The sequence below is a fragment of the Cebidichthys violaceus genome, unplaced genomic scaffold, assembly GCF_023349555.1.
Source record: "Cebidichthys violaceus isolate CVI_PGR_0920_01 unplaced genomic scaffold, fCebVio1.0.p SCAF_1, whole genome shotgun sequence".
Classification (NCBI taxonomy): Eukaryota; Metazoa; Chordata; class Actinopteri; order Perciformes; family Stichaeidae; genus Cebidichthys; species Cebidichthys violaceus.
In genome coordinates this window covers 5,651,681-5,670,264 of record NW_027176262.1, presented here as the reverse complement: position 1 = coordinate 5,670,264, position 18,584 = coordinate 5,651,681, and the positions used below count along the sequence as shown (strand labels likewise).

At 40.8% G+C, this 18,584-nt stretch overlaps 1 protein-coding gene across 12 annotated transcripts in view; it reads right to left on the bottom strand.

The window, feature by feature from the left end:
* Nucleotides 1-18,584, bottom strand: part of kirrel3b (kirre like nephrin family adhesion molecule 3b) — a 154,911-nt gene that overhangs the window by 27,640 nt on the left and 108,687 nt on the right. For 6 of the 12 annotated variants that reach the window (XM_068707560.1, XM_068707569.1, XM_068707622.1 and 3 more), the window contains 3 exons: nucleotides 15,886-16,055; nucleotides 9,736-9,886; nucleotides 1,486-1,591 (listed from right to left, as the gene is read on the bottom strand). In XM_068707560.1, the coding sequence (XP_068563661.1) occupies nucleotides 1,486-1,591; nucleotides 9,736-9,886; nucleotides 15,886-16,055 (427 nt within the window). The remainder of the gene's footprint in view (nucleotides 1-1,485; nucleotides 1,592-9,735; nucleotides 9,887-15,885; nucleotides 16,056-18,584) is intronic. The other 6 variants (XM_068707578.1, XM_068707650.1, XM_068707659.1 and 3 more) reach the window with 1 other exon arrangement.

Here is an 18,584-nt window from a genome sequence, read left to right as displayed (position 1 = left end):
AGTGGATGATTCTGTAGTGAACAGAAAGGTGCCTTCAGTAGAGAGCAGATCTCCACCAGGTGTGTCTGCTGTATGTGTGATTGAATGAATACAACCCACAATTGGCAACCCCCCCCCCCCCCCCGTCGAGTCTGCAAGTCTATCAGACTTGTTTTTCACTTGCACTTTTCACATAACAAATCAAATATGTTGTCATGGTAATCTATGCAGGTGTCTGCCTCGGCTCTGTGCAGACTCCTTTTTACTTTCGCCCAGCAGCTGGGAAGCAAGACCCGGCAGCTTCTTGGATATAGAGAAATATTTTTGTGGAGTTTTTCAAATATCACCATCTGGTGATACCTTTATATACAGTAAATACAGTAAAAGGTCTGCAGGGTTAGCTGGAGCATGAAATTGGCAGCCATCTGTTGATGTTCAACTATGAAAGGTGTTATATTTGTTCAGAGAATAATGGAATCCCTTGACATTTTCTGGATCTTCTGCTGTTGCAATTTGAAGTTAGAATGAAATGGGTTTGTATTTTGTCAACAACCTTTTACACAATAGCCCAAACATGTTGTCAAAACTGTAAGCAAAAGTAATGGAAATGAAATGAAGACTGGACGGGGTCATTGAACACGCGGAAGGCGTGCTCAATGGCAGGAGCGGTGTCATGAGCGGCCATGCGTTCCCAAGCGCTTATTTATTTTCAAGGTGCGATGGTTGTGACCCAAGATTAAAACAGTTGAACTTTAAGAACACTGCAGTGCTCATCGCATGTCATGTGAGAAGGAACAACCAATCACATCTTATGAAAGTGAAGATGTGTGTTTTAGAATAATTTCACTTGTGAAATCCCATTTTCTTTGGGACATTTGAGTCATTTAAAAAAAAAAAAGATGGGCTTGAATTCAAACTTAAAGTATTTAATTTCAGCCATATCCAAACCACTGCTGTAACACACATCTAAAAAACAAGAGCAGACCCCTGGGGGAAAACCTGCCTTTCGACTGTATACTGTGGAGCACAACCTAATCTCACAAAAGCTGTACTCTTGACAGCTTCATCAGATGTCATACACATCACGTTTTTTTTTTTTGTAGCTTTCCTGCAACACGCTGATGGACATTTAATGTTCAAGGGAGATGATATGATCACAAAGCAAGCAGCAGTGCAACAAAGCCGTGTACATGGATTCCCAAATGATGTTTCTGAGGTATACTGTGTTTTCATTATATTTTATCAGCATGAAAGCGTTTTATTGTTTTTCTGCTCTTCATCCCAAACTGGGGGTAGATATAATGGTGTCACGGCATCATGAGAGGATACTTGGCAATGATTAATGACCCCCTAACCCTAATGTGAAAATGCATTATCCACCAGCAACACTGGTCTGAGAACACCTCATTTAAACTTAATTGTACCACCTTTTCTTCCTTTTTTTACATTACAGGATCGTCCAAGTTTTGTGCTTTCAAAAACACTTATTTTTTTTTATGATCTCACCTGTAGAGTGTGACAGGAGGGTTGGCCTTTGCAGAGCAGTGGAATTTCACAAGGTTGCCCTCCAGAACAGGCTGAGGCTCCACCGAGAGATTGACAAGTGGGAGATCTACAAAAAAAAAAAAACATGGAGACACAAAGACAACCAATTACAGATATGGCAGCCTCCTCAAACATCCTGTAGTGAACTGTATGCCAGAGACAAACACCATGTTTTTGACATTTTCTGTGGCTTATTAAGGCTCACTGAAAGAGAGAGAGAGAGAAAACAAAAACAATATAGCAGACATTTTGCAGAGAAGACAAAATAGACACCTTATAAATAGTTTAGAAAACATGCAACCTTAAAAGAAAACAGCCTAACACACCGACATGCAAAATACATTCTCAGTTTTATTCGGGGAACTACATTGTGCGTTGTTTTCCTGTGACCCAAAAGTGATTTGAAAGCCTTTTATGTAGCTGAAGCACACATACAGTACTGTCGGTAAATCTGTTTCACGTGAAACCACAAGGAGAAACTATTTTTATTCGGATAAGTTTACAACACACTGTGCCAGCATTTAGAACAGTTGTGACATCTTATCACAGTTTGGTGGCAGCATTTTCTCCCAAATAATAGGCAATTACTCCTGAATAATTTGATGCCCTATTGTTATCGTCTTTCCACCCACCAAGGAGGCCTGGGCCCAGCTGCTGAATAACACTAGTGTATTTCACAGGTGTGGGAGGGAGCATGCTATTTTTATTCTCATATATTCATTAGCGTTATAAGGAGAAAATCAAAGGCAAACTTGACTTGATAATGAGTTTTGGTAAATGGCAATTTGAAAACAGTGAATAGTCCATGGTGCAAACCACTGCAATTAAAACAACGAACAACCTTGTTGATACAGTACATTACACAGTAAAACAGTTCTTAGAATAACAAGCATACAGATTATGCAAACATAATACACAACTTAATTTATCCTAATTGACAAAGGTGGGCTTGTTTTTGAAGATACGTGTTCATTTCCATATCAATCCCATCCCATGTGAAACAAAGAGTTATTTACCCCACAGACTCTGAAAATTAATTTCAAGTAGTCTGTTCTAAAAGGAGGCTGGTATGTATTTTGTTGGGAGCTTCAAATGCAGCGAGGGAGCATTGATCAAACTGATGTATAGCTGACCAGTGGTTGTTTAAGTGTTTTTATAATGTGAATAATTCTATATAAAATAGTTTGTACAATGTTATCCGTGTGAATTGGGTGTTTCCGCCACAGCGTCATATAGCTGTGTGCCATTTGTGGTACCAGTGGCAGACTGGTAAGGCATCATGGGCAGTAGATTAATCACATAGGGAAATAGCTGGTTCTGGGTTTGATGCTGGTGCAGCCATCTGTTTCAAAGGTGTACTGAGTCTATCTGCTCTGCGTTCAATAATACTAATGTACCAACTGGGGACTGTGTTTGGATTTGGATGAATAGCGACGATGGGCACGGAGATCCACACAGAATTAAAGAAGCACACAAACACCGCTGTAATGAAGCCAAAAAAAAAACTGTGTATAGTTATGGAGAGTGATTCTCTCTGTGTGTGTGTGTGTGTGTGTGTGTGTGAGGGGGCATGAAGTATAGGAAAACTGCTTTTTACCCTGTGGCTGTGCAGATGCTCTGCGTTGGCTCAGCTGCCACAAAGCCCCAGAGAGGGGGGTGGTCCAGGTGCCATATTCCTTCCTACTCACACACACCGAATTCCCCATCAGGAGACATATCCCCCCCCCCCCCCCCCCCCCCCCCCAATCCCAACCACCCCACCACTTTCAAATCCATGAGCTCCACCTGTGCCATATCTCCCCAGGCCAGTAAAGAAAACAACAACATTGTGAATCCTGGAAGACCGCAGGCCACAGTGAACCAGCAAGTCTCTCCAGGTACTCAGCAGCCATCTCTTTGTGTCTGTGTATTTGCATGTATTTTTGGGCGGTTTGTGTGCATATGAAAGGGCATGTGGGTGTCATATCATAATAAAACAGAAAACCTAGCCATGCCTTGAGCACAGTAGGTGTTTTCAGCATCGCGACTGGCTAATTGCGTGGACAAAAACGTTTGCAGAGGGAACCTCAGGGGTAAAATGACAGATGTGATGGTGGTAGAGCTGGTAATAAAATCCAGCAAATAAGCTGGAGAGTACAGAAAGAAGCACATAGACACAGTGTGTATGTAGAAGCTAATTGTAGAGGCTAATTCACCGGCCTTTCTCACTAAAAGTGTTCCTATATTGTACTTTTCAATCCTGCCAACCCTCTTCTCTGGTCTCCCCGCCAAGATACTTCTAAGGACACAAAAGTCTCATTACTGACTCATTACTGTCAATCCGGCTTTTAATTAATGCTCCTTTCAAACGACTGAGACTTATAAAAAGACCTCAGTCCCGCTCAGCAAGGGCTAATGTCATGATGACTGTACATCTATTTCTATGTCAGACCAGCAATTTCTTGGATAGTTGTAACTCCTTGAAAAGCCGCAAGCAAAGCCGTGAGGGCAACTGTCCAAAAACTGCCTTGTGTGGGAATCAGGGGCTGTCTCTCCTTTGACCTTTAACCTATTAGATATGACATACATCTACTTCATAAACAAGTCCATTTGCCACGCTGATGCATAAATGCATGAGCTGCTGAGTGAGCGCATTCGATGCAACCTTACATCAATATGCAAGATTGTTTCCTCAATTCGTCAAGAGATGTGTTAGTGAGGGATAGAGAGGGGGAGGGATAGATGAGTAGAGGGAAACGGGGATAGTAGGCTGATCAGAGCTCCAGTGAAAACAACAGGATGAATGGAGGGGGCGGTATCATAGTTGGCCGACAGCTTTTGATCGGTTAGTTCAAAGTGGAGACCAGATGGTGTTTTTGGAACAATCTTCCAACTTCTCTGTTTCCTGGAGATAGTGCCAACATAAATTGTTGTTTCCCCTTTCTTAAAGCTCTGTTTCCAATCTCTCTGGGTCACTGTAGACAGCTGTTCTCCGGCAGGACCCAACTTCAGGAATGTCGGCTGCCTCTGAAGGATGGGAAAGCTGTTTGTGGGCCATCCACTCGTGGCTTATGTAGCGTTGGCAATATGGGCACACTGTCATGTGGCTGGCTGAGTGGAATACTTGAGGGGGGAACAGACTGACTGAGAGCCTGAGGTCCAGCATATTGATTATGAGATATTCAACCGTGGAACATCAACGGATTCACTCAGTTTAATGAAGGCAGATGTTCTGCTATTTCACATCCAGAAATTTCGGAGCCTTTTCTTTCCCCATTATCCTTCACTCTTTTCCTCTCACTTTCCAATTCTGTCATCTGCCTTCACATGGATTTGCCATTATCTGCTTGATTAAGCAGGGAGAACATGTAGCTGCAACCAAAAACAAATCCTCCCCAGTTGCACATCTGCATGTTCTTTATTAATTAGTCTCAACAAATGGCATTAATTTCCCCCCACATGGCTCAGCTCGTTTGCAATGCAAACACATGGAGAACCTCTGCTTTGCTCGTCCCTAGCGCATTCATTTCCCACTACGTGTTTGAAAGCCGGTTTCCTATGTGGGGCAACGCTCCGCAGATATGCAGCTGGACTAGAAAATATTTGAGGACGAGTAGGATGAAACTGTGGCGTCAGAATCATATTTCACCGCAGTGGTTTTATGCCGGAGGGTAGCTGAGTTTAGTGATTAAAGTCGAAAAGGCATAATGCAAGTAAAGTCATGCTGCTGGAGAAAACAGCATCAGGGGGTAGCCACCCGTCAGCTATCAAATAATTACAGTCTGCTAATGGACTGGTACGGACAACTGAATTCAGCAGTCTATCCAGGGGTCTGAATCACCTCCGCTGGCTTTAAATCCCTCTCATTTTGGCAACATCACCTGTACATACTGTATTTAGATGCTAATTTGTCCAACCCTTGGTCAGTATAACTATGTATGAACCACTGTAGGAAGGAAAATGCTGAGGTGGATGTAAATCACGAGCGTTAAAGTGATGATAAAAGAAAATACCGGTGTGGAATGCATAGGATTTTAAGCTGGTTTAAGCTATAGAGCTATGTGTCGGGTTGTGTTTAGATTACTCTCATTTGGATGGCTGTAAGGATGGAGCAGAGAGAGAGGAAAAAAAAGGGCACCTAGGCTTAGAGGTGAGTGGAATACGAAATGTTGAGAAGGGCAGACAGACTGAGAAGATTTTAATTACTTTTGATGCCATTAATATTATCTCACTAATACCGTCAATTCGAACACTCTGGGCAGGAAAATAAATGACACCATTAATTCTGAATATTGAGACTTACTACACACAAAGAGACATGCATTCGGAAATACCAGCATTTATTCAGAGAGTGTAGATGCTCAGTATTTACGGTTTCAGGGAAATACGCAACCATTTGGAGACAGTAACTCATGTTCTGTCTCACAGAGAGATAGAGATCAGATCATCAGCATACATTTAATCTAAATCTTCAAGACAGAGCCAGAACACACAACGTCAGAGAAATATTTGCAAGGTATTAACCGTGTTCTGTTTGCTGTCGACTCATAATTTCCTACTTATGATTTGGAAAAGTCAAATCAAACGACACTTGAAGGCTCATATAACTCAGCAAGTTAAATCTAATCTAGACCAGAGGACCTAGGAGTACTTAGGTCTCACTTTCCACTTTTGACTTCGTTCCCCTGACCAAAAATGGGGTAAAAGCTCTACCCAAAGATCAAAGGGACTTTCATGGAACTCAATGAGCTGTTGGAAGGACAGGAGTGGTTGTAGTGTGCACTCTACCCTCAGCAACTTACTGAACCCGGCCCTCAACAGGGTCCAATTTAATTGTAGCCTTTCCCCAGAGGCTGACATTAATCTCTTTGTCTTTCTTACATGACTGGTGCATATTGCAGCACTGCTAACACATGTATGTGCATGACATGCAAAGGAACGTGAAATATAATTTGTTATTTACTATAAGCATGGCAATCAATTATGACTGTTTATATATGTGTGGAAAACATAATCATAGAGTTCTAGCAACAATCTCCATCCAACCAATGAGATTGTACAATTGTTTTTTCACTTGTCTTGTTTTTTCTCAATCACTGAAACTGCCCTTTTTTTTAAATGCAACCATAAGCAAAAACACAAAAACAACAAAAATAAGTAAATTAATTAATTAGAGTAGTGGGCAGAAGAAATCGAGGTGTGTTGTTCTGTTTTTCATGCTCCAAAAAGGTAATCCATGCTCTCTTATCTGGCCATTTTCTTTTGCCTGACAAGAGATGAACCCATCATGTTTTTAAGAAGTGAGCAACAGTAATGTCACCACAGGTTCTGACAAATCTATGACAGTACAGGGTCATGGTTTTATTTTATTTTAAATTGGATTTTTTTTTACTGGAATATGAAAATAAATTAAAAGTCTTCCAAGAGAACTGTGAACATTTGCAAGTACAAAACATATTTTTGTTTGTATCAATTGTTTTGGCTGTGGAGTTCAGGGCAAAGGAACATTTGGTCAGGGGGAGATTTGACGGAAGCCTATTTTGGTGTGTGTATAATTTGCGCATGACTTGTTATTAAATGTAGTCAATCTCAATTTATTATTTGCCCCGTTAGTGGGTAATTTGCTCATTTTAATTTCTTCTCCAAGAAACCAAGAATCAAAAGAAAGTCACATTTGAGAACAATTTCCTGGACATACACTTGGAAATTATTGAAAAATCTAGACCGTCCAGCTCCTTTAAGGCCTCACCTCCATTGGCCGCACCCTTTGAAGGATCCAACCCCTGAGTTAGGACACAGCTTTTGTGTGCTGCCTTCTCTGTATGACAACAGCAGCTTTCCATCAATATTTACCTCTTGGTTATCCTCCCACACAGGGGCGGAGCCAGACGTTGTAAGCGTTAAGGGCTCAGCCCAAGCATAGGGGGCTCTGGGCCATGCTCAGCTTTTTTTACTCCTATTTTCTGGTAGCTATATGCACTATTTTTCAAGCTTTTTGAGATAATAAAATGCCTAAAAATCTATGCATCATTTATGAAAAACATAGTTGCAGCATAGTTACCAAGGGAAGAGATCATTCTGTGGAGACTACATCCTATTTTGTATGGAATTATTCACAAACTGTCCTCATCGTTCTGAAATCATACCACAACAAATGTTGAGGATAAGTCATTTTCACTCTAAAAAGAGGCGATAACTGGTTGATGATACCACTCTCAACCTTTAACATAGGTAGGGGATTTGGCGTAAACAACATTACAAACCTTGGAGTTTTTGTTGTTGTTGTACTATAGAGTAAAGTTCACACAAATGTTTAGCTGATCAATCAGAGAGACTGAGGGGAAATGACACAAAGTTGAAGGTTTTTTTTTAAACCTAAAAGATTCTGGGCTTTTGAGAAAACATTTGAGGCTGGTGAACCAGAAGCCAAGCCCCCGTTCCGCCCCATTAGACAGTGCCCTCTGTGGAGGAGCAATTGTACACGGCAGACCTATCCAGAACATGGTGGTCTGGTCCTTCAAGAGAAGGAGGTCAAGTTTAATCTGCTACTGTTCTGCCTGCCGGTGTTGCATCATTTATTCATCCTGCACCTGTTTCTATTGTTACAGAAAGACTGCCTCTCCCTACACTTCTTCTTTGCAATGCGCGACGCATTCATGAGTAGTTTCCAGATTCCCAACCTCACAAATTCTCCATTCTCACAATTCTATCGTGACTGGACATGTATCTAGTGTGCGCTGCACGTGTCTACAGTACAGTGTTGTGCTCAAAGTGCAGATGAGGTGTACATCTGCATCATAGTTTGTATTCCTTTTGTCTTTGTTTAATTAACATTCAGTGTTTCAGATGCTGTTGTTGAGCCAAGAACCTTGTAATCGAATAAGGCGGCATTGAAATTAAGCAAATTGATGGCCAACACGAATGAATCAAAGTTCAATTACAGCACGTTTCATTTCAGGAGAAGCTTAATTTGAAAGTGGTACAAACTCCGGAGGCTCTGCTGAACTGTGCTGAACACTTTACCTGACAAGTCTGAGGAGGGGGCCGGGGGAGTGAGAAGGAGGGAGAGAGGTAAACGAGAGGCTAAGCCTTGTGGGAGACAAGTTGAATCTCGACAATTAGTCTCTGCTGTCGCTCAGTTTGATCTCACACTGTGAAAAAAATGTTGTCGGGAGCTGTAATTGTGTAAAGAGCACATTTTGGAATGCTAATTAGAAATCTGCTGCACTCATTTTTCAGGGTTAAATCATACATTCAGAAGCGAGGATGATGCTATGATGGCGAGCATTTATCACAGACACATCATTATACATGGTGACAAATCAGTTTACATGTGGGCAGACTTCCCTCTCTGACTGCATGACAAAAAAATATGACGAGGACAAACTGCAAGGGTTGCAAACACTAGCAACTGTTAATCATTTTTACTCCCGCGCCTGAGTTGGCCTGATCGTGCCGTGGCCGCTCTTGCCTTGCTTGCCTCTTGCGGTGCACATAATGAAAAGAATGGAGCCGTCAGTCATATTGCCTCTCTAAATAGCATTTTCTGCTTTATTAGTCATACTTAATGGTGTTGAAGGGGCCGTGAGTGATGCAAAATCCCTTTGTTCAAAGCCCCTCTCTTACAGTGAACGGTTCTTGATCGAAAAAAGATTCCCTGACAATTGAGGCTGAATGTGTTTTACACGCTGGGCTTACTTTGCCTGTGTTAGACGGGAATTGTGCATGCTCTCATCAAAAAAGATTGATGGCAAGAGCAAGGAAATAAAAGAGGTGGAGACAGTGTGCAGAGCGCAACCGCAGGCAGGTAGTTGAACCAAAAAAAAAAGCCAATCCTATTCATTTTACATGGACAGCACCTTTGATATTTTATCATAGTGAACAAAAGCGATGCATCATCAATCCATCCACCCACCTACATGGCATGAAAGCAAAATGGAAACCAATTATACATATCCATCAGAGCCTAAAATGAATCCTAGATGTTTACAGAGTGTTAGTCACGTATGCCTGACAGACAGTTTCACGCCTCTACATGAGAGAAATACCTCAAATACTGAGTAATGCATGCCATATGCAGACGTCCCGTCCCCCCCTTCCCATCTGCACTGATTGCTAACCAAGGGACTTCAAAAAACAATCACGTAACAAAAAAGTTGAAGAGTAGAAAGGACGGGAGAGACACTGACAGCAATAAACAAAGAGGCAGAGAGGGAGAAGTGGTATGCTTACGCTGGATGTCAATTGTGACGCTGGTCTCCTTGCCGTTGGGGACTGCCTTGTTGGAGGCCTTACAGATGATCTGCTGACCTGTCTCGATGTTGGAAGGCGATAGGTAGAGGGTGCTCACTGTACTTTCTCTCCTGCCATCCCGGAGCAAGGTCTGCAAAAGGGTAAAGCAAAGTTGAGTAAAGTTGGCACGAACGTCGGAGGCAGTTTGGTGCGGTTGAAATGTTATCGGCCTCTAAATCTTTACCATGAGGTTGGTTGATTGGTCTTATCGATTGCTGTGCTTGAGACCGTGGATTTGTTTCATAATCAATAAACAGAATCTCCAACTATTTCGATTTTGGACGGTGAACACTAAAAGCAGCAAAACCAAACTTCAGAGTCAAATCCATATTGGATTGTATCCGCAGCAGCTCAAACTTCAATTTGGAACTCTAAAGTGTTTAAATGATATACAAACAGAGACAAAATATGCAACACACAGTTCACCAGATACGCTTTGACAGAGGAGGTGTAAAAGTGGGAAAAACAACAACAAAAACAGCAGCAAATTCATGAATACACATGTTGTCCCTTGGGGGACCACAGGCAAACTCAGAACATTCTAGCCTGTAGTTTTACTGCAAAGCTGATTGATATAAAAAAAAAAGGAGAGATATATATTTTTTTTGCCTTTTTTGTGTGTCTGGAGAGCTGCGCTCTAGTGCATGGCTTGTCATACTCCACAAAGGAAATCAATCTTCTTTTCAGCGCTCATCCTCTGAGCCCTACACTGTGGAAGCCATCTGGAATCGGTTGGTAGCTCTCAGTAGCTCTCACTCTCCCCAAAACGCTCTGGGGAAGGTGCTGGGAGTCTATGTTAACCAGTGCGGGGCAGAACAAAGTCACTGACTAGAACAAATTGCGTGGGCAACGGGGCACAGTGTGGTCAACCACAAAGTCAAGATGCATTTCCCTGCCATCTCTTTAAAGGAGGCCCACTGTTGCTTTGTGTACAGTATTTGAAGAAGAAGGCCCTCGCTATAGTGGAGTGCATCAAACGTTTTTCTTAAAATAGAAACTGCTTTGCTGACCAGGGGGAGCTCGCGGGAGTTGCTTTACTGCACTGCTACCTTTGGATTAGCCTCACAAACGTATGGATTGCTTCATGGATATTTCCTTTACTTGCAGGAATAACATGCATGTCTCACATCAAAATATATATATAGATAACACATTTTAGCCTGCAAACCAACACTCCTCCAAGGTTCAAATACAAGATTAAAGTTCCAGATAAACTAAGTTGAGATGTCACGGCTGAAACGCAGCAAGGTACATCACTGTATATTTAATTCACAGAGTTCAAAAATGCTAAGCAGCATATATATATATATATATATATATATATATATATATATATATATATATATATATATATATATATATATATGCTGCTTAGCATTTTTGAACTCTGTGTGTATATATATATATATATATATATATATATATATATATATATATATATGCTGCTTAGCATTTTTGAACTCTGTGTGTATATATATATATATATATATATATATATATATATATATATTTCAAGCAACATAATCAGTACCCATTCATTATTAGAGTCAAATGAGGTACAAAAAATGGTAATTATCTTGTCATTTCTCTACTTTAATACAAGGCTGAAACTGTAATCTAACTACAAGCCCCTCTGTTAAGCATACCGCATTATGAATAATATAATTAAAACGTCATTGAACTTGTAAAATCAGACATCGAGACACTTCAAAAGAAATCTTTTTATCCAACCACTTCATAGCTTGGAGTACCTAAAGCTACCTCTTAAGTTGCAGTAGAAAGCCTGTAACATTGGATTGAAGGTAAACAACATATTTTTCCTGCATATTAATAAGCATTTTGTAAGTAAAAGGACATTATAGATGCCATCCATGTTCCTGTGAAGTCCATTTGAAAGTGAGGAACCATGTGATAAAATTCAGAGTTGTGCGTGAGTCACAAAGCAGAACGCATTAGCTGTCAGACGTGGGATATGTCAATGTAATATCCTTTCTGACACAATCAGGATTGTTTCCTTCGTCGCTCTGGACCTGTCTGAAGTCATTAATCTTAGGAAGGCGGTTGGCTGGCTCCTGCATAGAATTCAACACCATGCTACATTACAAATTGATAAATTTTCATATCACTGCATGGAGCCTATGGGAAGACTACTTTTAACCACGCTGTGAGAGGGATGAAAAAAAGTAACAAGACTGAGAGAGAAATGGTTGTTTTTTTCAAGGTATGAAGCTTGGAAAAGAAAGAGGGTAAAGAGACACAAAAACACGCATCAATAAGCCAACTTATTGCTTATCAAGTTGATCAACATTAGCAGAAACAACCTGTTAAACGTGGGTCTGATATTTGCTGGCTTTCAGTCTTGGTGTGGGCTGTGCTCATTTGCATCATCTCTCTGCCATTATCACATTTTTGAATCATGTTTCGGTGCCATACTTATTTGTCACTGTGGCATTTATTTTGAGACAGATTGTCGCAACACAGCTAAGCTAGCTTTACTTAAAGCTATAACTGGCAAGCTCAACTTTCATTTAACAGGAGGGTGACCTGTCCGTAGAAGACCAGACAGTGGCTTCACCAAGCTTATCCATCTGGATTATCTACTAATTAAAAAATACGGCTGAACCAAATGGATTATCTACTGAATAACACTTGATGTGTTGCCAGCCAAGATAATTCGCTGTTGGCCCTAAACGGGCACTGTGTTTACTCTTAACATGTATTCCACCTATTTGAACCGTGCTGCTGATCCATGAATTCAAGTCTAAAAAAGATTTGGATTACAAAGTAGATACCAAAACGACCACAACTTGTATAGATCTTTATAGATATTATTTCTGAAATGTGTCCTTGATGGGTGTAGTTGAGAGGTCACTCTATGTCCAGTCTTTCAACTATATAGGCAAACGTTTCACTGTGAAAAACAACTTTATACCTACTTTACACAAATCTCATGCACAGATAAATGTAAAATATCCACATGCAGTACATAATAAAAAAAACACTCCACCGCTAACGGAGTGAGTTATGAGTCACCACTAGCAAAGAACAGGTTAGAAACCTCACACCATATATTCACCATATCCTGTAAGCGCTTGTGAATATTAGAGTGGATAGAATATTGTACTACTCCGCAGTAATATACATGTTTGCTGGACGTGGCTGTAATGGCTTCAGGCCAATAAATCACTGCAAGGAGGAAAATGTCTTGATGAATGTATTTCAGATATTTGCACATGATAAAGCTTTTTTTTTTAAAATATAACTATGAATTCAGACCAACGTTTTATGGGATTGTGCCGAATTTTCCAAGCAAGCAAAAGCTAATAACTCAGACATCATTAATATTCTGCTCACTTTTATTTGACATGAAATGTATCTCTGGGTTGTATTCGAGTAGCCCTAATGCTGGTCGACACGAGGGTTATTTCACTAAAACAGTTGATTGCTTTTACGTTGTACAAAAAGTTTATGCGGAGGTGAAAATATCCCTTTTTTTACTTTGGTCACTGAGGTTAAATAGGTTTCTTTTGTTTAACATACCCCACCTCAAAAGATAATTTAAAAAGTTGTTAAAAGCAAGTCATTTAAGTGATTTATATTTCATGTCATACATTTTATTTTAAATCCTCAATGAATAAGGTTAATTAGCCTGCCAAAATCATTTGAGTTCTTTTAAAACTGGCACAATGAATTATATTAATGTTGGAAGTAAAAAGCTCATTGACTTAATATTCTCCTCTGCTGCTGGGGAAACCATATAGATCTCATAATGAATAAAGGTGAACATGTTTAATGACCACTCAGATTTAATTGAGTACCTTTATTTGTAAATATTTCCCCATCCTTTTACTCAAATGGGTACGGCGATTAAAATATAATAAAGAGCTCCAATAACAAAGAACTTGTGAAGGAAGGAAGAGAGAAAAATAATGAAACTGAGAGGTAGATAAGCGTCTGCTTTGAGCACTTGTGAGACAGAGGGGTGGAAAAATAGAGAAGACCTAGAATTGGAAAAGCGATAATTAACTTTTTTTCCTGCTGAAAATAATATCCATCAACAGTAGCAGCTTCATGTAAACTTCTGGAACTTTTTCGGATGTTAAAAAGCAACGCCATTTCACTGCAAACCTGAGAGGGTATACAATAAAAAAAAGCACTATTCTGCTTTTGCCAGCAAGAACAGCTCATAAAAATGTCACTTTTAAACCTCCCAACACTGAGATAACTCCCCAGTCTCCTGCTCACCTCTCAGCTTCCCACCAGAGCATTCAGGAAAAAAAAGAAAAAAGTAGCAGATTGGGGAGGGGAATGCATCAGGTCTTTTTTTTTTCCAAATAATTTGTTGTACCATTCCAGTGCAAAAGTCTCTTACAGCAAGTGTGCACACCTCCAAACCACAGCTCAGACCCGGAGGCTGCATATTGCAAACAGTCCTTTGCTGTTTGCCACTGAGCAGCTCCACCGGAGCAGATGGGAGATGAGTGTTTGAGGGAAGAGAGAACATTATTCATTAATTTCCTCTGCCCACATTTTCACAGCTAGTCTTGGTATTTGAACCATTCACCCTACAGTGAAAAGCTTCTGCCACATATTTATTTGGAGAGCCCCCCCCACATAATATACTAAAGTTCTGTCCTTTGAAAGCTTCCCTCACTAATGATAAGCTGTGCAATTCAGTGACTCCCTTATATGGTAAAACCAACACACATTTTTGCTAAGCGATAGCCTTAATCATACACTCTCTTAAACCACTGGTCCAGCAAATAGTTTCCTAAGAGGTCATAGAGATGGGCTTGTGCAGGCCTTGGTGGGAAATTATCTTTGGGTCAGAACTATCATTAGATATGACACCATCAGGAAAGCCATTTTTGTGAATCCTCCACCACATCTGCTCTCATTAGTCCCCTTGATCTGCGGGATATGAGAAGACCATCAGAGCAGATGATTATGCTTACAAAATGTCCCCCTACTGCTGTTTGGACCCCCCCCCCCCCCCCAAAAAAAAAAAAAAAAGACTCATCTTCCTTTATTCCAACCCATTGCTTTTTAATAGTAGGGACATGCTTGGGTTCTGAGCAGACATGTGAGCGTCCTTCAGCTACCAGCACAGAATGTCCTCATATCTGCCTTCGCTCTGAAAGGAAGTGAAGACAGGAAACGTGTTCTCCGCCCACCATTAGCAAGCGGCACCTCAAGCAATCGCTTTATTCAAATCGGCCTGGTGCCGTACCCCCGTACAATCAATGACATTTATCTGCTCTTTGAAAAAAGCCGATAATGGGATGAGGCAGCGCAGGGAGTGAGGGAAGGCGGGGGGGAGGTGTTAGTGCTCTAAAGTGCCTGATCTCTTTAGGTCCTTTGTTTAAATAGAAAATAGAACATGACAGCATGGATTGCATGATTAGCCTTCAGGGTGAATGCCAGTCAAGAGTCTATGGGGTCAGGAGATCGCCCCACCCGGCTGGCGTAAACTGCGGCGACTGTGTGCAATGGCATCAAAAGTGGGAACGGGATCTGTCAGTGAGAATCAGACTTCTTCCGTAAAAAAAACGTTCGGGCAGATTCCGGCACGGAAAGTGACATAGTAGATTTCATAACAGGTTGGGAACATGAAGAGAGACAAATGACACTGAGGAAGGAGATCAAAAAAACCAGAGAGAAACGTGAAGTCACTGATAGTTCCCCGATCTCGCCATCTGCTTGTCTGAGTTGATTTGTTTACTGGGAAAAAAAGGCCAGACTTCTCTTTTTTTTTTCTTTTTTTCTTTTTTTGCAATCAAAACACAACCTGGATTTTCAAGGGATTTCATTTCAAAAAGCAGCAGTTCGGATGTTGAGGCAAACGCCCACCGATGACTCAGGCAGTCACTCCGAAACATCTCACGAGTGTTAAGCACTTTTGCAGCAGTTATTTACAGCAAAGGAAGACATGCAAAAAAATGTAACGTAACAGGTGTCCTCATTCCTTTGATAAAAACACACTGGTCTAGAGATATAGAGATAGAAAGCACAGCTACCATGTAACCCTCTCCCTTCATTCCACCGCCACTCTGTCCCCATGCTGGTCCTCGAACCCGGTATGACACACACCTCTATGCTTACCTTGGAGTACATGGCCCCATTCAGGACCTCTCCGTTGCGGATCCAGAGGATTGAGGCTGCCGGCTTGGCGTTGTCAGCATGGCAGGTCAGATTGAGTGGGTCACCCGCCCTTAGGCTCACCACCGGCCCTCCACTGATGACTGGGTCCTCTGGGGGAACTAACGATAAAGACACAGGGAAAGAGAGGGCATTAGCCAAACGATAACAACAGGATAATTATTAGGAAACCACTGCGGATTGTGCAAGTCGTGTAAATTATGCAGACGCATGTAGATATGTAATTACGTTATCATTCGATATGTAATGTGCATACATTTTGCTGAGCGCAGATTGATAGCTTATTGGCATGAAATGACTGTTTCAACATACAGTTATCAGTGTGATATATTGCTTTTCCACACAGCATTGTGAATCAGGAAGTCTGAACCACATAAGACAAATGACACCTGCAAGGATTTTACCGCATGGCACCAAACCTCATCACACAGTCAATTCACATTTAATAAGAGCGCTCAACAACGGACGGCTTTTGGGTTTTTATACAAATTATTTTTCTTCAGAAAATAAAAACCACATGTGTGGTTGCTCATTCAGGGAAGGTAATGACTTCACAGTAAGAAACAGATTACCCTTTACTTACTCGGAAACTAAAGTAGATGGTGCGGTTTGAGGCACGGAAAGCTTTGCACAGGCCACAGCATGACTCTCTAAATAACAATCAACTCTGCCATCAATCAACGCAGATGAGATTCCGCCGCTATACATACAATACACACAGAAATGTCAGCATTATAATAATTCAGTATATGTATAACCCCCCCCCTCAGATGCATCTGATCCCCAATTTCTTCCCTTCTAGAAGAAAGCCTCACAGCAGCTACATGCGCTTCTCAATGCCACTGATCAAAGTCATTTTCCTGTTTTACCCATGAGCTGATCTGTTTTTTGTTTTTTTTTTCTTCTTCATTTTTCATAACTGAAACTGCAGTGAATTATTGATTGACCTGAGTGCTCATTACAATGCAGATCTGGGACAAGACGAAATCAAAGGCTGCAGGCAGCTGCCATATCCCCCTGCAAAAGCATCATGATTGGAAGGAAGGTTATAATGGGTTGGAGTTACGCTGTCAAACAGAACTGAGATGAATGCAACGAGAGAAGATGTAATTGGGATACTGTTGATGACAATAAGTATAAAAGGGGTCTTTTATGGTCGTTATAAATGAGAGCATAGCGCCACGTCTTCTATGTTGCTCACTATTCATTTAAATTACTGACAGGAAAGCTTGTTAACACTTTACATTAGTCAGTTTTAGTTTTAATTTGCTCTAAATGGGTTTTTTAAATTACCAAACAAAACCCAGTCTGATCTCAGAGTTAGAAAACTGCACTTGCTTTAAAGTTAGAACCCTTAAGACTTTCATCTAATCAAACCGTGTTATTGATGCTATTTATGGTTGGCATTTTAAAAAATCTAAAATAGCCTCTCAATGTATTTACGTTCTACATAGTTTGTTATATGTAAGCCTTTTTGCAACTTTTTATTATCTTGCTCTTCTTTATTCCCCCCCCCCCCCCCCCCGCGCTCTGTCATCATTATTATTTTTGACTTACAACGGCCTTAATATGCTGATATTTTTACCCAAATTTGTTGCTAAAACAATGCGAGTTTGTTTGGTTGCTACACCATGTTGCTGTATTTCTGACAAAGCAGCTGCTCAAGGAGTGTTTGCTGCAGTATTAAACTTCTATTTCTGTTATTACGGTAACCACTGGTGTCACCAAATCAACCGGCACTGAAATCCTAAGGATTGATCACGTCTCATGAGTATATAGTGTCATACAGCGCGAGTGGAGCAACACATTGAGACTGCTCATCTGTAACATCACACTGCAGATCTTCGTCACAGATAAGCTCATCTTAGTGTTCAAGTGCTGTTAGTTAGTGCATGGGGCTTTATGACCAAAACCTTTGAATTACAAAATAAAAAAAAGACAGACTAAAAAACATGGGAAACATTTGTTTGTCCATATATATATATATATATATATATATATATATATATATATACCCATCAGTACAACACATCAGAGCAGTGTGAATACAGTGAAGACTAATATCTCTAACCAACTGGACCAGTGAATCTGCAATAAAAAAAAAAAAAAGTCCCCACTCACTAGTTCCTATTGTGCATTTGAGTTTGAAATGGAGTGTTTATTCTGGCGGGCTCCCTTTCATCTGGTCTTCATTAATATGCGGAGGGTTGGGAGAGGTAGAAGAATCTTAGGTCAGCACTTGCAGATCACACAACAGTTTGCTGATCTAGGCAAGAGAGACGGAATCTTGGTGAGAATGTGGTCACCTTCTGGTCCTTTATCAGCAACTGGAAACAAGGTCAAGGAGATCACTCTAGTTTATTCTTATGTTAAGATGAGAGCTACTGCATGGTATGCAAATGAGACAGGGAGCATGTGAAAGCATTATGTGCCGGGAATCTCAAACAGCTCTCCCATTTGTCTGAATGGAAGGAAAATGAAGAACATTTGAGGATCAGTGATAGCACTGTGACAGTTGATTGCAAAAATCCAGTGTTACTGGCATGCTGTCAGGGCTCTCTTGCACACATGACTGAAGCATTAATTAAATGTCAAGGGTATACAGCGGCCACAAAAGGCTTTTTGTTTTT